This window comes from Aricia agestis, chromosome 1 (assembly GCF_905147365.1).
Source record: "Aricia agestis chromosome 1, ilAriAges1.1, whole genome shotgun sequence".
In the NCBI taxonomy this organism is placed as follows: domain Eukaryota; kingdom Metazoa; phylum Arthropoda; class Insecta; order Lepidoptera; family Lycaenidae; genus Aricia; species Aricia agestis.
This window is the reverse complement of record NC_056406.1, coordinates 25,914,988-25,935,477: the sequence shown is the minus strand read 5'-3', so window position 1 is coordinate 25,935,477 and position 20,490 is coordinate 25,914,988. Positions and strand designations below refer to the sequence as shown.

The 20,490-nt window shown below is 33.4% G+C and overlaps 2 protein-coding genes across 3 annotated transcripts; one reads left to right on the top strand and one right to left on the bottom strand.

Moving 5' to 3' along the window:
• The first annotated feature begins 1,144 nt into the window (after positions 1–1,144).
• On the top strand, positions 1,145–14,620 carry LOC121726098. Of its 2 annotated transcripts, XM_042113332.1 has the most exons (3): positions 1,145–1,397; positions 5,736–5,932; positions 6,930–14,620. In XM_042113332.1, exon 3 carries the CDS (start codon positions 6,946–6,948, stop codon positions 14,389–14,391), a length of 7,446 nt encoding a protein of 2,481 aa, XP_041969266.1. In that variant the 5' UTR covers positions 1,145–1,397; positions 5,736–5,932; positions 6,930–6,945; the 3' UTR covers positions 14,392–14,620. The 2 variants fall into 2 exon arrangements, with proteins under 2 accessions (XP_041969266.1, XP_041969274.1); XM_042113340.1 differs by lacking the exons at positions 1,145–1,397; positions 5,736–5,932 and adding an exon at positions 6,638–6,641 and having other exon boundaries at positions 6,944–14,620.
• A 4,315-nt stretch (positions 14,621–18,935) lies between these two features.
• On the bottom strand, positions 18,936–20,388 carry LOC121729557. Its single transcript, XM_042118114.1, has one exon. It carries the CDS (start codon positions 20,310–20,312, stop codon positions 19,026–19,028), a length of 1,287 nt encoding a protein of 428 aa, XP_041974048.1. The 5' UTR covers positions 20,313–20,388; the 3' UTR covers positions 18,936–19,025.
• Positions 20,389–20,490: the final 102 nt, after the last annotated feature.

Genomic DNA, 20,490 nt, shown 5'->3' with positions numbered 1-20,490 from the left:
ATTTTATTTAACGCCTGAGAACCGTACCGTAATTTCCGAGATAAAATCCTATGGCCTTTTCCGGGACTCAAAATATCTCCATACCAAGTTTCATCAAAATCTGTTCAGCGGCTTAGGCGCAAAATAGGAAACTTTATAACTCGGTAACCGTACATTTTTCAAGACAATAATTATCTTATGTAAATTCACGAGAGTCAAAGTATATGCACACCAATTTTCATCAAAATCGGTTCAGCAGTTTAGGCGCAAATCATTTTTGTTTATCATATGGGTACCGTACCTTTTTCCCGGATGTAAAGTATCCTATGTCCTTTCCCGACACATAACGTACCTACATACCAAATATCATTGAAATCCATGTAGCGGTATAAGCAGAAATCATTTGCCACTTTTTAATTTCTTCACTTTCTTGACAGAGACTAGGTACGTTGTATTTTTGAGAGTGTAAGGTAAAAAGTACTAGTTTTTGTGATGGGATCTTTTTTGACGATAAGAATACCGAATAAGAATTATTTTAATTAAGTAAAAACTTTGCATACAAAATATATTAACTAGTGGGTACTCCGTACTCGTACTCTTATTGTATAATATCTACTTTAAGAGTAGATTTTTACAAACTACAATCAGGGCGAGCGAAGCGAGCCCTAGTAAGTCCCACAACCTTTACATTCTGTGGTACACAGGGCACACTACGGAAAAACTATCACGCCTCAATAGGCGTGATAGTTTTTCCGTAGTGTGCCTCTGTACTGTACTCTGACATAGTACAAATATTGATTTGTACTATGTCAGAGTACAAATCAATATTTGTACTCTGACATAGTAATATTTTTTATTTATATTATATATAAGTAGGTGTGTTATCATTTTATCAATTATCATTAGTCAGCCAAGGTGTGACGACGCGAGCCCTCACAAAGCTCTGCTTAAGGGGACACAATAATAATATAACTAGCTATAGAGTCAGCACTCAGCGCTAGGCTGACCTTGTCTAGATGATTTGTAGTCAAAAAACTTAAATTCTAGGTAAAAACTGATATCGCAATTGGCAACCCTGTATTAGTCATCTGCCGAGTGCCGGGCGCCGGCCAACTGATAGTTGATACAGTCAACAATCAACATTCAACAAAGTACAAACGAGTGATCAGTGAAACAACGCAGACGGGCCACGGCACACCATCCAATTCCAGTCTGCCGAGCAACTGCCGAGTGCCGGCGCTTGTGCTGCCTTGTGCCAACTGCCATAATATAATAGCTTTGTCTGGCCGCTGGCGTAAGGTGTTTGTTGTGATAAACACTGTGCGGTGTGCCCGATGCCGGTGCCCGTTTGGCGCTCGACGTAAATAAAACGTTTTTTCAAAAAGTTTATCTTCGCTAAAACATTTCAAGTGTTAACGGTAAGTTAATAATTCTTTTTATCTTCTTTACACAAAGGATCAACCTCAAAATTGTTTTATCTATCGGTAGGTATTAGTAAACATTTTACCTACCTTACCTAACCTAGGTACGTGCACCGACAACGAGTTTTAAGTGTTTATTAGATTAAAACAAAGATAAATTATTGTAAGTAAGTATTTGAGTCGTTCAACTTGCAAACTACCAGTTTTAGTCTAAGCGATAAGTTGAGAATGGCGAAATATAGAGATAAGGGTCATAAAAATACGTGCGATAGCTCATTAGATTCGGGAAGACGTCTAGAAAAATGTATCGGAAGCGTGTATTAGCACACAAAAAATAGGTTGCAAAAAAAAGGTAAGTATTATGTTTTTTGTTAAAAACTCCGAAACTATTAACATTTAAGAAATTTTAAAAAAAGATTCTTAAAGAAGAGGAAATTTCAATAAAAAAATCCCAACTCCCGGAATTCTATCTCTATTATTTATAATTTTAATTTAACGCTGAAAGTAAGCCTCCGCGCGGCATTTTTAGGTAGCGCGCGTGGCTTCAAAACCGAGCACGTCACACTGATTATTTTTTTAAAGGTATTAAATATTAATTTAAAATTTTCAAAAACTTATGGTGTATTCCGAACACTTCAAAGAATTTGCTTCCGTTGGGAATTTAACTTAAAGTTAATTTTTCAACAAATTAGACAAATGTTAACTAACGAAATTTTTTCGAACTTCCGTCCTCATTGTACTTTAAAGAAAACGTTTAAATAATTTTCGTAAAATTTTTCACTTCGTGGAGCCCTTGATATAAATAAACATACTTAACAAGATCACGCCATAAAAGTTAAAAAAAAATTCATACTTTATTTATAATCATTTTTTAACTTGAACAAAAAACTAGAAATCCACGTAATGTTGTCAAAAAAAAGTTGTTTCATTTATTATTACGTAATTGATTTGATATCAATGAAGGACATGTATTAACTAAAAAAAATAATTTTTCCGCCATGTGCTAATAAAAAATTTATAAACTAATGGGCTGTTTCGATGCTTTTAAATATTTTTTTGTTTACATTTATTCTTTTGAAAATATTATAATTTTTAGAAACAAAAATTTTTCTTAATAACAATTTTTATTGTTTATAATTGTTTTTTAAATATTTCTATTGTTTAAATCAGAAATTTTTTTTTTAAAAGGTGCAATAAAAAATCGGAAAAAAAAAATCTGCACTTTGTTGTACATCGTTGTTTTTGTATTTTTTAGGAGTTTCAGAAAAAGAATATAAAAAAGTTCAGAATTTTTTTATAACAAATTTTTAAGTTAATAAACAATGAAATTGTTGATAAAAAAATTTTTGTTTTTGTAACCATATGAAAGACAATCAATCATGATTTTTAAGAGGAATTTTTTTTCTAAAATAATAAATTAAACATTAGAAATATTAAAAAAACTATTATAAACAAAAAATATTGTTATTAAGAAAAAAAATTGTTCCTAAAAATCATAATATTTTCAAGAGAATAAAGGTAAGAAAAAATAATTTTTTAAAAGCATCGAAATAGTCCATTGGTTTATAATTTTTTATTAGCAAATAGCGGAAAAAAAATTTTTTTTTTAGTTAATACATGTCCTTCATTGATATCAAATCAATTACGTGATAATAAATGAAACAACTTTTTTTTGACAATATTACGTGGATTTCTAGTTTTTTGTTCAAGTTAAAAAATGATTATAAATAAAGTATGAATTTTTTTAAACTTTTATGGCGTGATCTTGTTAAGTATGTTTATATCAAGGGCTCCACGAAGTGAAAAATTTTACGAAAATTATTTAAACGTTTTCTTTAAAGTACAATGAGGACGGAAGTTCGAAAAAATTTCGTTAGTTAACATTTGTCTAATTTGTTGAAAAATTAACTTTAAGTTAAATTCCCAACCGAAGCAAATTCTTTAAAGTGTTCGGAATATCTTTAAAAAAATAATCAGTGTGACGTGCTCGGTTTTGAAGCCACGCGCGCTACCTAAAAATGCCGCGCGGAGGCTTACTTTCAGCGTTAAATTAAAATTATAAATAATAGAGATAGAATTCCGGGAGTTGGGATTTTTTTATTGAAATTTCCTCTTCTTTAAGAATCTTTTTTTTTTAAATTTCTTAAATGTTAATAGTTTCGGAGTTTTTAACAAAAAACATAATACTTACCTTTTTTTTGCAACCTAATTTGCTTATAACTTTTGCAATTTTTTGTGTGCTAATACACGCTTCCGATACATTTTTCTAGACGTCTTCCCGAATCTAATGAGCTATCGCACGTATTTTTATGACCCTTATCTCTATATTTCGCCATTCTCAACTTATCGCTTAGACTATTTGTTTAAAATAAGCTTAGAAGTACAAAAAAAATGTCGCTTAAGTTTAAGTAATGAAATAAAAGTGCATATTATTCTTTTGAGTAAAACGTTTTATTGTGATAATATTGTGTCCCTTAATATTCAGTACGGTAACAAATTAATACCTAATAATTAAGTCATATTGCTATGTCTTTTGCAAATCCAGAGACCTTATTATTAACGTAATATGAATCTCAATAATTCTCAAAGGACAATGGATCCGAGAGTCCTTGAACAAATCGTAGGGGCTTGGGGGAGATACGAAGTCCTTTGCGCGACTTCTTATATCGTTAGCTTATATCGTAGCTTATATTATCGTATTATATTATAGGTTTTATAGGTTTCGTAGTTCAGTTTAGGTGATGGAAAGTCACAATTTAACTACCTATCTGGATTCGAAACCGCGTATTTTTAACCGACTTCCAAAAACGAAAAAGGTTATTAGATTTTATTACTTATTTATTATATTTATTTTAGGGGGCTCTCATATGTTGTATGAGAGCCGCCTAAAATATTTAATTTATTTTGTTTTAAGTATTTATTGTTATAGCGGCAACAGAAATACATAATCTCTGAAAATTTCAACTCTCTACCTATTATCGTTCTTGAGTTACAGCCGGAGACAGACAGACGGACATACATAAGGACAGACAGACGGACAAACAGACGGACAAACAGACGGACAGACAGATGGACAGACAGATGGTCAGGAAGTCGGACAGACATTATAGTCTCAGTATAGGGTCCCGTTTTTACCCTTTGGGTACGAAACGCTAAAAAACACACTCGGCCAATTTTAGAAGCTCATAGCGAGGCAATGATTGGAGATAGATACATAAAGGACAAAGTTGTAGAGAATTTAATTAGATTTTATTACGTAGTAGAAGAGAATTTCGTACAAAGCACCGTTTATGATGAGTAAGCAAAAAACCAAAAAACGGGACCTTCTTTGCCCCCCCTCTCCCGATGGCTCACCTCGGAGGGGTCAGGACTTTTAGTATGTTTATCTCCTAACTAGTCTAAACAAAGTACCAAAGTCAAAATTTCTGCTTTCGACTTTTCCAAGCAAAATCATACTTTTACTAGGCTACCTGTACAACCGCCAGCCTGGTACAAATGATCAACAATTTTGTGTCACCATCTCCAGGCCTAAAAGTACAGAATTCATTTTTATTTATACTTACAGATAATTTTATAAATTGTACCTACTTTATTTTTATACTGTGTACGGTTTTTTTCTCACCTAAAGTAGGCGATGTAGGTACTTTTATTTGCAAAAAAAAGGTAGCAACCCTACACACAATGGCTAGGCGTTTGACATGGTTGATGGTAGCCAGTAGGGTTCCGTAACCAAAAACTAAATTCTAAAAACGGATCACTAGACTACCCAGTAGTCAGTAGTCACTACCTACCCACCGAGTAGGTAGGTACTAGGTACTTATGATGATTTTTCCGGAAAAATGTACGGTTCATGTAGGTATAATAAAAGAATTTTCCGCAACGGAGTTGCGGACGTCTTCTAGCATTCTGCATTATGTAAATAATTATTTTAGGGGCAATTAGGGACCAACTCGATTAAAAATATAAATTTTAAAAACACCATGGTCAGACCTTATTTTCGTGGTCGTACTCACTAGTCACTACTCAGTAGTCAGTACGCGGAATCGTTCGTAAGCGAGACCGATATATCGACAGCGATACGCATCGGCCGACTTTTTTCTTTGTTGTCTGTTGGCCTTGAATTTAATCCCAGTACTTATAACTTTATAACTTATCTTAATTTTATATTTTCTTTTTGATTACTTTTGTTATTAATTACTTATTATTATTTATATTAATCAACGGTACTTATGTCAATCAATGTTAAGTCATGTAAGTGTTTACTTATATAATAATTAATAATATTATGATAGTTCTAGTTTCTGAAGGATAATAAATTATATTCTGACATTTCAGATTTTAGACCAAGTGAAAAGTGAAGAAGTGACGAAAGATAAGTCGCGACTCGCGCGTCGCCCGTCGCGTCGGAGTCTGAAGCTGAGGTCAGCGCAAAGTGCAAAGTTGCAAACACACTACTACATGCTACCAACTATTATCTATTCTGTGATGCTACTACAAGAATAATTTCTTCATATAAAAATATATATATGAAGGTAAGAAATTATAAAGTGTGAGTCGGACTCGCGCACAAAGGGTTCCGTTCCGTTATAAAGGGAAAGTAGGCAAAAAAATGTGTTCTAAGTATGAAAGATAAGATTTTGTGTGCAATAAATGGTTAAATAAATAAAAATAAATAAAATAAAGATATATATTTGTTTTACCCTTCGATCGTGGAAACTTACTTACTTAAATTTTAATTGTATAAATTATAATGAATATTATAAAGCTGAAGAGTTTGTTGGTTTGTATGTTTGTTTGAACGCGCATATCTCTGGAACTGGTCCGATTTGAAAAATTTAAATATTTAAAAGCATTTAATAACAAGTAATGTTATTGTTTTTACTTTGAAGTCGGTTTTAATTTTTTGTTAATTTATACTTATTCCATTTATTAGTATATATTGCCATTTTCCTACTGTAGTTTTCACTGAAAATTCTTTATCATCATCGTCATTATGTTTTAATTTTTATTTTAATTAATTATTAACTAGCTATTTGACCGAGCTTTGCTCGGTATTCGATAAAACATGAATAAAATGACATTTTCTAAAAATGATTCCTAGCTAGATCGATTTATCGCCCCCGAAACCCCCTGTTACTTAGCAACGCCATCTGCTGGCATAGCTTTAGCTGTTGTTGTGTCGTTAAAGCAATTAGTTGCTCACCAACTAGTATTATTATTTGCCAATAGATGTCAGGAAGAGTCATATTTTTCAGTTTATCGAATACTCGTATCGATAAAACACGATAAAAAAGACATTTTCTAAAAATTTTTTTTTTCAAAACCCGCAGTGAAATATCTTCCTAGTAATGAAAAAAGAAGCCTGTAAAAACGGGAGCTCTTAATATCAATTTTGAAAGGTCGCTCATCATGAATTTCTATTTTACGTTTAAATAACATGGGATTTTTTTTTTAATTTGGAATTTTACAACTCATTTTTGAATTAACATGTAAGGCAATATTTTTATTGAACATATATTTTATCCACAGGTTACAGAAGAAAGAAATGGATTCCGCAAAAGAGCAATCGTGTAAGCAGTATATAACGAAAATAACGATACTGCTTCCGTCCAAGAAAAACTTTTGTAAAGAATATAAGAAGATATGTAACGAGGAAGAAAGTGTTAAGTATATTTATTTAGGCATCATAAGAGTAACTGAAGAGGCAATTCGTATCGGTAACATAGATAAGTTTAAAAATGCATGTAAAATTATTGAATATATTAATAGTATAGAAAACGTAACTTGGTTGCAAGAGACATATGAACACGAAAACAATCCTTTTAATAAAAGTAATGTCATTATTTTAGCGTGCAAATACAATAAGTGTAATATCTTGAAGCATATTTTCCATTCTGAAAATAGAATACTGCTAAATTTATCGGTAGATATTGGTAGGGATAAATTTAAACTAACAGACCGTGACGTATCAGGACGCACCGCTTTTTACTATGCTATACTTGGAAATAACGTTGAACTTCTCAATACCCTGTGCAGTGATTGGCCGTACACATATCAGAGTGAACCGGCTTATCTTCAAGAATTAGATGACGTTATTTCGGATGCATACTCTGAATTAAAATTAAGAAATGTGCTACTTTCGGAGGAAATTCAATTTTATGTCGAATATAAATTAATTGATCTCCGTTTCTTTCACAATGCTGGTAATCATTCGCAATATCGAAATATTCGACCCAATCTCAGTGTAGTCAAGGAACGTATAGAATTGGTCATCCAATGTAATGAACTCTTACAAGCAGAATATTGCGGTGAAAAGAAAGTGGACGAAATGTTCATTTACGTGGCTAGCTTCGTAGCTCAGAACATCGATGTGTTAAAAAGACAGATAAAATGTACTTACGACAGACTGCCTTGGGAAGAAATAGAATTTTGTCTTATATGTTTTATCTCTGGGCAAAAAAATTACGACATCATCAACATGATATATAAAACAGTTCTAAAGAAAACGACTATTCTGGACCACCTACAACACTTTATAAATATTCTAGATGAGGAAAAACATAACATAAAAGGCGCTGATGTCGGTAGTAACATTCCGAAGCTCAAACGAGAAGTCGTGGTTGAGAATATTATAAATAAAAATAAAGCTCTCACCGCTTTATATACAGACTTCGAGGAAGTAAGAAACGTTTACTCTATGACGAAAATTATAACATACATAGAGCTAGCACTCGACTCAGACCCTCAAGAAAAGATGGGCCAATTAATTATTGAGAGAGCCTTGCTAATAACTGGAGAGTATTTAAAAAATAGCTTGGAGTCGCCTAATTTATCTGATAGTATTAGTAACATTCTACTCTGTTCTGGATTGCAAAATGATACACTTATAATTCTACGGTCGATACGTAATTTACTGTCGCACTCACAATCATTAATAAATAGAATGGATACTGTGAAAAATAATAATTCTAATAACATTTATTGTATTATTCAAAATGATCTTAAGAAGATCAAAACAGAAATTAACGAAATTTTGGTAGAAAGCAAGTCAAACGCCGTAAAAAAAATATTGATGAAGATACTTGAATTGAATGATTACGATGAAATCATGGAATTGGTTAGTATTTTTAAAAATATTAAAATTAGTGAAACGGATTTAAACAATAATATTAAATGTGATGAGCGCGAGACAATAGAAAAATTGGTAAAAGAGTTGAAATCAAAAATAACTAATAGAACATTTCAACAAGAGAAACTTCTTCAAGAAATAAGTTTGATAATTGACCGAGGAGAAACTAACGTACAGTCGTCAGAAGAAATAATCAGATTTGGTGTTTTGTGGTTAAAGAACATAAGTAAAGCTGATTTTCACGAAAAAGAAGTTGCAGGAATGAAAGTAACGATAAGCAACTTTCTTGAAAAGTTGACCCCAAAAATTGATAATGAAGGCTTAACTCGAATTATCGCTTTATCTAGAATATTATATAACAATATTAATGTAAAAAATAAACAGGAACAAAGTGAAAAATTAATCAACAAACTTTCTTGTGGCCTTAAAAACGTCAGTCAACTTTCATTTCAAATTTTAGATGATCCATCACTTAAAAAACATGACGAATACGAAGAAATAAAATGTCTAATTCAAAAAATTTCGTATTACGCAAATTTTAGCTTGAACCAAGTTAAGGGGCTGGAGGCATTAAAAATTAGATATGAAGAAAATAAACCAGACTATACTACTATTGTAAATAACAGTCCAGAAGATTCCTTGAATGAACGGCTTCAAACGCTATATAGCGTACTAAAATTTGATGATTTCGAACCTTATAAGTTAATACAACAATTTGATTCCTTTGGTAAAAATCTTAAAGTACAAGTTGCAACAGAGAGTTTAGTTTTTGATGTTTTAGAAATAAGCAAAAATTATTTGAGCAATAATTTATTGTTATTTGATACTAACTGTCCTATTTTAATTGGGAAATGCTTACGAAACCATTTAGCCCACGGAAATGCTATAGTTGACATTTTTCCATATAGTTCCGCGAGATCATTATTTGGTAATGCTATCAAATTCATAAAAGCAAAGGGTTCCTCCATCATAAGAGACAATTTGTTTATAGGTCAACCAATAATAAACAATCCATGTGATATAAAGAATCGCTTCGACCATAACATTGACATGATTAAAAGTCAAGATGAAATGTTCAAGGCTTTAAAAGAAGGTAATTTTGACAAATTACTTGAGCTAACTAAAGCAGGAGCAGAAATAAGAGGTAGAAATTTTATAACCATGTCTACTTTACATATTGCTGCATGTGGGGGGAATATAGATATCATAAAATTTCTCATAGCCAATGGCTTAGACATTGAATCCAAAGACATGGATGGTCAGAGCCCCCTGTTTATGGCCGTAAGAAATGGAAAGATGGATATTGTAAAATATTTCATAGAAGATAAAAAATTATCGATAGATAATGTAGATAACAGTGGCAGAACTATTCTACATGTAGCGGCTCTAGCCGGCCATAATATAATTATTGAGTATTTACTAGGAAAAAATGCAAACGTATCAGTAAAAGATAGAAACGGCTACTCACCTGTTCATTTTGCCATAATTCGCAATCACACGAAGGCTGCTATTACCCTCTTACAGAAAGAATCAAACGTTGATTTGAATGAAGTCTGTGGCGGATTTACACCTTTGCATGTAGCTGCTGAACACGGCCATTTAGATGTAGTAAATTATTTAATTGGAAGAAATGCAAATATTAATGCAAAAAATGATAATAATTGGATACCATTACATGGCGCAGCATTAAAAGGCCATGCTGATGTTGTCAAAGTATTACTTTTAAATGGGTCAGAAGTTTATGTTAAATCAGTAGATGGTTCTACCCCCTTACATTATGCTGTAGAAAATGGCAGTGAGACGGTTGCCAACGTATTATTAGAATCCGGTGAAAAGAACGATGACTTTTACGAAAATTTAAACTCAGTTTTACCGTATGCATGTTATATGGGCAACGAAGCTATTGTTGGACTTTTCTTAAAATATAATGTTAATATTAATAAACAAACAAAGGACCGACGAACCGCGTCACATGGTGCGGCGGAACGTGGCCACCATAAAATTTTAACAATGTTAGTGAGACAAAAAGCAAATATAAACATTGAAAGTAGTGACGGTGCCACTCCACTTAAATTAGCTATAAAAGGGAACTATATAGAAGCAGTAAAATTATTATTAAATTATGGCGCAAATATTAATTGTAAAAGTGGTTTGAAACAATTTACTTCTTTACATGTGGCCGCATCAATTGGTAATGAAATTATTTTAGAAATGTTAATAAAACAGGGTGCTAAAATTAACGATTTAAACATTGACGGATATTCAGCATTACATATTGCTACACAATGTGGTCATACAAAAAGCGTACAGACTTTGATATACTATGGCGCCGATTATGACAATTTTGCTAATTATAATTTTTCACCAATACATATGGCTGCTACAGAGGGACATGCCGAAATAGTTGATATATTTCTAAAACAAAATGTAGATGTCAATTCTACAGCCAATTTTCAAGAAGGAAAAGTATCGCCTTTACATTGTGCTGCTTTAACTGGCGATTTAGATACTGTTAAAACTTTAGTCAAAAGTGGTGCAAATATTGACGGGATTGGTTTTGGTAATTACACACCATTGAATGTGGCTATTGATATGGGCCATTCAGAAGTTTTTAAATTTATGTTAAAAGAAAGAAATGCTGTACACTCTACAAGTGCCTTCGCGTCCTATTTACATTCCGCTGTTCGGCAAGGCAACAGTGAAATACTTGAACTTCTAATGAAGAATGGTGAGAAAGCTAGTATAGAACATTTATTCACAGCAATTTTAGCAAGTAATACAGATGTAGTTAAAACGATATTAAAATATCAAAAATTTGATTTAAATGCAAAGTACGAAAATATTACCTTGCTTACATTGGCTGCTGTGAGTGGTAATAAAAATATTATTAAAATTCTCTTGCAATTTGGAGCAGATCCCAATAAGGGTGATTTTTTATACCCTTTGTATATAGCAGCATATTTTAACAATGTAGAAATTATTAGTGTTTTATTAAAAAGTGGCGCCCAAGTGAATACTCGATGTGAGGGTGGTTCAACACCTCTTCACATTGCTGCTATAAGAGGAAACACAAATGTAGTTGAAATTTTACTAGATAATGGTGCTGACGCTGAAATTAAAGATGATAAGAATAGAACGGCTCTTGAACTTGCAATAGCAAATAAACACTTCTTAGTTGTAAAGACTTTATTCCAAAGCTTAAAGGATATTATAAACAGTAAAGGGAATGATGATTATTCATTGCTACATATTGCTGCTCAAGAAGGGGATTGTGATATTGTACGATATTTGATACGAGAAGGTGCGAACATACACGCGAAAAACTTATTAGGTTCGAAACCGATACATATCGCAGCGCGTGAAGGCCACGCTAATTTGGTGGAATTATTTCTTTGCGAGGGCTTGTCTTTGTATGACCCTGGAGCTTCTAATCAAACTGTACTGCATTATGCTACATTGAAAAACAAATTAGAAGTTGTAAAATTTCTTATTGGGAAATCTTTTGACGTCAATGTTAAAGACGCTAATGGACGGACTTCTATACATTTCGCCGCTGAATTTGGTTTCAAAAAAATAGTCCAATTTTTACTCGATAATAGTGCCGTATACAATGCAGTTGATAACTTTGACTGTACCCCGGCTGATTTAACCAAAAACGCACACATTAAACGTATATTAAAATTTACCAAAAGCTTATTTGAAAGTGTAAAGCAAAATAAGTATTTGGATGTTGAAAACCTTATACGTAATGGTGCAAGTGTTAAGGCGAAAAATACTGGTGACGTCACAACGCTACATTATGCTGCTTGGAAAGGCTATAATGAAACTGTAATTTCACTTTTAAAATATAATGCTGATCCTAATATAAGTGGAAAAAACGGTTACAGCTGTCTTCATTTTGCTGCAAAATTTGGTCATGTTGATGTGGTAAAGTCGCTTTTGACAAATGGTGCAGTTTATAATGCAGTTGACCATAATGGTAAAACACCATTATATTTTGCAGAAAATAAATCAATCGTCCATCTATTGAATTTAATAAATGATTGTTTCAAAAACGTTGAGAATAGCAGTTCCAGAGTGATCGAAATTTTAAAAACAGTCAAAGATATGGGTACAATTAAAGCGATTATGAATGCACAAAACATAAATAAACAAACTCTTCTTGTAGTCGCCATCCTAAAAAAATATCCGCTGGCAGAACAGTTAAAGAACATATTGCAGGTAGATGTTTCTACTCAATTAAATAAGGCAGAATTACTTATTACACAAGAAAAATGTCAAGAAGCCTTATATATATTAAATGATATATTGCAGAAGCGGAAAGAAATATTTGGTTTGCACAGTCCCAGTACTATAGATATCCAAAATCGGATAGCCTCTGCATTGTATAAACAAAGGAAATTTCAAGAGGCGCACAGAATTTTTTGTGAGACTTACGATATACAGAAAGCTATTTTAGGAGAGAACTGTGAAGATACATTAGATACAAAAAGCAATATTGGTTTGGTTTTACATAGATTGGGAGAAGATGAAAGGGCAGTTACTATATACGAAGACGTTTTTAAAAAACAAAGAGACTTGTTAGGGAGATGCCATGGAGAAACTTTGAAGACCCAACTACATATGGCTTTGGTACTCGATAGTATTGGCAGACACGATGAAGCTTTAAAGAATAATCAAGAAGTATTTGAAATGTCAATTCTGGGTGGACATACTTTAATGTCTTTGTCGTCACAGAATAATATCGCCATGGTATTGGGTCACCAAAAAAAGTACGAAGACGCCATAGCAACATACAAAGACGTATACGAACGAAAAAAACAATTTTTAGGTCCCTACCATTCTGACACAATAAGAACACTGCACAACATCGGTACCGTACACCATGAAAGCAAAGATTTCGACAAAGCATTAAATGTATTCAAAGATGTGTATGAAATTCAAAAACGCCATTTAGGTCCGAGTCACTTAGATACATTAATCACCCAAACGAATATAGCTGAAATACTATTTCGTCAGGGTAAAGCCTATGGCGCTATTAGGAATTACAAACAGTGTTACAACCAAATGAAAGCAATTTTAGGCGAAAACCATAAAAATGTTGTAAGTATTCAGGCAAAAATGAATGCTATAATCGAATTATCGAAAGTAAAAGGGCACGATATTTCTACTATCGTCGAAGATGATACAATATTACACACCGCAGTGAATAATCAGAATTTGGAGCTCGTTAAAGATATATTATCGAGCGAGTTCGATATCAATACGAAAGACTGTGAAGGAAGAACAGCGTTACATTATGCAGCAAACACAGGCAATGTAAGAATTCTTAGAACGTTACTACAAAATGGTGCAGACGTTTTTCAAGTAACGAACAAAGGTAACACCCCGCTGCACACTGCCGTTTCCAAAGAAATGAAAGAAATAATCGAAGAATTTTTAAAACATGTGAAAAAACATAATCCGCGTAGATCCAGAGAGCTGCTCGACGCTAAAACTAACGTCGGAGGTACAACGGCACTCCACATTTGCACACAAAAAGGAAACCACGACCTGGCTGTTGTGCTGTTACAAAACGGTGCCTGCTACAATGTAAAAAATGCGCAGCAGAAGTCGCCATTACAAGTAGCCAAATCCGGGAGCGACGTTCAAATGCTTTTGAGTTACATCGATAGACTTTTCCTAACTCTACAACTTAATCAAAAAGACAAGGTTCAAAGTTTAATCAACGAAAAGTATTTCGAAGTTGATAATTTACGCAAGGCTATTTTATATGCGCGTGACAGTACCGGAAAAACCCTCCTTCAAATTGCTACTAGGGAGGTTGCTCAATTCATGTTAGAAAAGTTAAAGTCAGGGTAGTGCTAGCGTTTTGGGGTAGGAGTAATGCCAATATTATTACGATCTAGGAAATTTAGGAAAACGAGCAAATATTGCAAATAATAATAAAAATAGCTGAATTGATCAAAATACTATAAAATATAGCGTTACCCTTTTGTCATTGCAATACCAATAATTGAGTACTTCTACGTCATGTTACGAAAAAATTTAGTATTAATAGTTGTTAAGTTTTGTTAAAATTATTGTATTATTTAAGTACTATGTTTAAAATGCTTTTGATAATAACAATTTTTTATATTTAAGTTGGTAGTTTTTCAAAAGTTCTTAAACATAGGTATGTTTAAGAACTTTTGAAAAACTGCTAGCATTAGGTATTACGTGTTACTAGTTAGGTATAACTTAAGTATATTTTAGTTTTGTTTCTTGTTTGTGATTAGGTAAGTAGTTTAAAAATCGATACTTAATTAATAATTATTAATAAACGTTGAATTATTTTGTAATGATGTTGGTTTTATTTACTTCTGGAATACCAACCAACCGTACATTTTTCCGCAACCAAAACATCCATGTAATGTGTGTCCTTTCCCGGGACTCAAAGTACCTCCATACCATTCCATATTAAATAGCATCATAATATAATGTTAGTAAGTATGGCTATAACCATTCATTGTAGTAGGTAACTTAGGTGCCTCAGATTTTGCAGCTAATTTTTTCATGGCTTCCACTACTACGAGGTTCAGTAGTCAGTAGGTAACTCAGTACACAATATGACAACGTGACGAGGCGTTGAAAATTGGAATAGGCAGGCCTCAACCCCGCGGCCGGCAAGGTGAATCTTCCTGAATCCTGATTCCTGTGTAGTACGCAGGTGGAACGAATATCGACGTTAAGAGGAGTCCACACCGCCCTTTTTTTTAACCCCCGAAAAAAAAGAGGGGTGTTATAAGTTTGACGTGTCTGTCTGTCTGTCTGTGGCAACTGGCATCGTAGCATCCAAACGGGTGGACCGATTTTGATATAGTTTTTTTTGTTTGAAAGCTGACTTAACTGAGAGTGTTCTTAACCATAGTTTATCATCATCAGCCTGCTCCGTGCTGAAAATTCGCGGTTTATCTGGTTCGTGAAGGGCCGATTAGCAACTTGCAGTCGTTTGGTGGGTTTTATTACATTCTAGTTCATGACATTTATGAATATTTACACATTAATGGAAAGTTGACCTGGTGCTGCAGCATCACCTGGTAATCAATAGGATACCCAACTCCTCACCAACTTAGAGCAATGATTTCGTGTTTGGGCTCATTTTAATTGCGACAACTAGTAAGACGTAGATAACCAATTAATTTTTGCATGCTGCTGCAGCATCACCTGGATTCTATAGGAGCCGAGCTCCATATTATGAACCCAAAGTGGAGGTTTCATGTTTGGACTCTTATTGACTGTCTCATCCAAAAGGACACTCCTAGATGGTATTCATTGAGATATAATGTTATGATCCTATTGATAGGAATTATTCTGCAGTCTGCACTATAAGGCTGGTTTTACAGTCACGCGTTTCGGCAGCGCCGTCGGAGCGCGCGCGCTCGGATATGTAACGAACATACGGGCGAACGGCGCTGCTCAAGCGCGCGACTTAGAAACGCAACTACTACCCCCATACATCTTCGAACGCGCGGCGCTCCAACGGCGCTGCCGAAACGCTTAACTATAAAACCAGCCTTACCAACACAAGTTTAAAAAACATGAAATAAAATTAAATTAAGAAATTTAAAAAACCCCCGCCAAACAACTTTAAAAAGTAATTAAATAATATATTTTACTGACTTTAAGTTTAAATTATGATATTTTAGTCCATAATTGTTGTCAAGGTGTATCGGGAGACCGCTAAACATGTAGATGTTTGATTTCACATAACATTATAGTTTAAGGGTCAGTTCAATCAGTGACATGGCGATACAATGCAGTAAAATATAAACTTAAAGTCAGTAAAATATAAACTTAAAGTCAGTAAAATATAAACTTAAAGTCAGTAAAATATATTATTCATTACTTTTTAAAGTTGTTTGGCGGAGTTTTTTTTTTTAATTTCTTAATTTAATTTTATCCATACAAACGTTGTCCCCTGTTTCCTCCCTGGATAATGCTAGTAGAGTTATAATTTTTCCTGAATAACTCCGGCCACTAATACATTTCTCTTTTTTCATAATTTAATTATTAAATAAGATATGAACGTTCAAAAACCAAAAAAAAATGGCCAGATTTTCCGCTGTGTTCAAACATCCAGAAAACAGATTTGGCTAGTTTACCTTAGTACAAAAAAAAAGACGGGTTGCACTCCGGGAGTGCCGGCAGAAGTGAAAACTTTTTTAAAACATTTTATTTCAATCGAAACCCTTACAAACGATTAAATTTTTAACCCATTTTTTATGAAAATCGTTTTTTTTAATAAATGAAACCCTTGCAATCGATAAAATTTTTAACCCATTTTTTTTGAAAATCGATTTTTAAAAAATCGATTTTTTTAAATTAATCGAAACCCTTGCAATCGATTAAAAAATATCGACAATCGAAAAAAAACAATCGATTGTTCGATTAATCGATTTCGATGTTACAGCACTACTCTCCAACCGTCTTACGGTTTTTCGATCAGCACGAGAATCTGACGCGAGTTTCACAGTTTTTACCCATCCCACAAAAGTGCTCAACGCCGCTAAAGAAGTTTTCACTTCAAAAAACTTAGGAACACTGCTCAAGCCTTTCTTGAAAAAAGTACTTAAATCGGTTAAGTTTTGGAGAAGGAATCAGGGGACAACGAATCGTTGATTTTCTGCAGTTGTCTCTATCGCGTTCTGACTTCTGCGGTATAGGCTTGACTCTTGAGGTAAGGGAGACAGCAATAGATATTACAAGTACTTTTTTCATTTCTCTTGCCCCTGGTGTATCCTCTTAATTAAGGACATTAAAATAACATTCATTATTCAATATCCACAATATGTTCAATATCAGCGCGCCTTGTACAGTGGCGGTTACGACGCTCGCCGCGTTCTTGATAGGGCGATGTAGTGTTTCTACAGATAGATAGGGATGGATCATGGAATGAAACACCCAAACCCAATGAGTGCTGTTCTTACACTGATTTATTAAGTAAAATGTAACAATGTTAACGAATGTAAACTGCTGACACAAAGCTCTCACTCAGCGGTTAACCTAATACATTATTGTACTTTGTACAGGCGAAAATGTATGAAGTTTGAGAGCGTTTCTTATTTTTATTATAAATGGAAATGTTATTACCTGAGAACAATCCTGAGAAGTTATTACTTATTTATTTTTATATAAAATATTTAGCTATTCGTACAGAGGACTATATATAAGCAACATTTTTTTGTAAATTTATTTTCCTTAGTTCAGTGTATTTAGCTATAATGGTACCGTGATGGTACCTAATCAAACCCCATTTTTTAATCTTTTGCGATTATTGTGATGGTTAAAACGTATTTATGTGAAAATTTTGTATGCGGCTATAAAGTAGACGTAGAGATGAATATAATATTATATTTCATTTGAAACCAAAATATCCTCGCAGTTTCAGAAATTCATGCAAAGAATTAGGAGTCACCTAATTCTTTAAAATGGTAGGTACCTGAAAATCGCTGATATTAATTGTGAAATAATGTGATAGCGTCCTTTCATTTCTACGCTCCTTTGGTCAAAAACTAAATTAAATAAAAGTGGGCCAAGTCCCCAGACTAGTTGTGAACCCGTCGAGTTTTCCCAGGACATGTCTGTTTTAAAGAAGTCCTGGCAGTCCTAGGACTTCCAATAGTTTTAAAACAGCGTCTTAAGTTTACAATAATTATTTCGACCTGTGTGGTCGTAATAAGGGTCAATTTATAATAGCGCAGAGTCGAAGCAAAGCGAATTCCCAAAAACTGAACACAGAAAATTCAACCTCTGGAGTTATAACTCCAGAGCGTAACACATACATATTTACGTCTGCGATGCGCTTCGACTCTTCAGTCTGCTTATAGTATAAATTGATGGGCGTGGCTCAAGCTGGAGGTCGCATATTCGAATTCTGTCAAAGCGATGGCCAATGGCCGATGCGACGGAACAAAAAGATTTCAATGTTCCTGAGGTACGGGCATCTTGGTAGGTGTAATCAGGCCCTAATTCCTAAGTTTAGGAATATACCAATAAATTGTCTAATAAGATATTTTTGTTCATGGCACTACTATGTACTTTAATCTGTGGTCCATGGTCTTAAAGCTTGAAAGCTGTAAATTGTAATAGGGGATAAATAATATTGTTATTTTTGTGTAAACCAAGAATATTAATATTTGAATTTATTTACAGATAATGTAGCTTTCGAATGGTGAAAGAATTTTTAAAATCGGTCCAGTAGTTTTTGAGCCTATTCATTACAATTAAACAAACAAACAAAGTTTACCTCTTTATAATATTAGTATAGATAGTATAGTTTAGTATAGATTAACTTTATTATTTTTCAGAAATTTTACCATAGCATAAATTACATGTTACATTTAAATTATTTGTTAACACCCCGTTCAAAATTTGAAATCTTTATATAGGTACTTAATAGTATACAAAAGGATTGTGCTTACTAATATATAATTACAAAAACTAACTGCATTAAATTATCTTGAAATTGATTCAGTTTTTTCAAATTTACCATGATATGGTGAAAGCCTAGATTTAACTTCAGTTAGTAAGGGGTCTTGTAACGAACACAATATTTCCTCATAGTCTAGTCTTAAACTAACTTTATCAACTACTTTCAAAACATTGTCTTCGGAGCACTTATTCATGTACACAGCAATTAAATTGCTTAGTGAATTTTTCATTTGTTGTGAGAAATTTTGCAATTCCTCCTTATCCTCCACCTCAAAGTTTAAGCTGCTGCTTTTGTCAGTGTTCGAGATAAACTTCAAAATTTTCCACATATTGAAACTCTGTAAGAAAAAAGTATCCAAGTTGCTGATTTCACTCAGTCCTAAGATAGTAATGATCGTCTTCGTAGACTCAATAATGTCAACCAAGTCCAAATCTATCTCCTTTTGAGTAACAAATTTCTTTTCATAGTACGTGAAAATGTAAGATATTATTTTGAGTATTCTCACTTTGTTTTCACTGAATATTTCTGTGGTTTTTTCGAAGCCCACTAAGTTCAATAGTATTTGTAATGTTATTATCAGTATTCTCTCCAATTCATCTTTTTGACACAAGTATTTCTGATTGTTGGTAATTTCACTGAATGCTGTGGACAGGCATTCCAGAGCCTCAGTCGTAACAAAGTGCCCGAAAAAGTCTCTTCTACATTGATCTATGTTACAACATGAACAAATTGTATTAAAGTTTTCTAAGGCAGTGATCAAAAGGTCCTTTTTGGAAGAGTTTTTTAATACATAATACAGAGCATTGGAGTAGCCGGCGCCCACAAATATCCTCATCCAGGCTAAAGTTTGAGTGTCCTCGGCCAGGTACAAACTGGAATTGATGAGTCGTAAAACTTGTATTATCACCAAGCTGTCATCCGATTTGGAGTACTCAACGAGGAATGCGACAAATGTTTCCATTTTGAGCAGAGCGTCTTGTGCTTCCTTCTGACAGCACATATTTGCTATAACGCCGACTACGATTTCTACAATCCTGGCAGATTCGAATACGGGCCATGCGAAGCTCAGTAGATTTAGTACATCATGTTTGAGAAGGAATAGGACGACATCTCGTTCAGCCGTCATATCCCACAGCGTGCAGAGGTCATCTTCGAATGTTTTTTCAAGAACTTCATCCTTCAGTTTTTCTAAATCTGCTAATTTCAGCAGCAGTTTTAAAACGAATCGCTCGCTGTATGCCGTGTCGCCAATAACATCACCCGTAACGTTGTTATGCTCCTCGGAATCCTGACAATCGTTTGGCTTCATAGTGTCCTTGGTATATCGTATTAATTTAAGTTTTTGAAAAACAGCTAAATATTAAAAACTTTTTGTTACGCTGTTATTTACAATTTACATCGTAACTATAATAAAAATAGGTAATTATTTAATTATTTTCGCACAGAACAGACATTAAAATTATGTCAACAAGTAACAACTGTTACGT

Excerpts from the sequence above, each read along its gene's own strand:
- LOC121729557 (XM_042118114.1), bottom strand. The coding sequence starts at position 20,312 with ATGAAGCCAAACGATTGTCAGGATTCCGAGGAGCATAACAACGTTACG.
- LOC121726098 (XM_042113332.1), top strand. The coding sequence starts at position 6,946 with ATGGATTCCGCAAAAGAGCAATCGTGTAAGCAGTATATAACGAAAATA.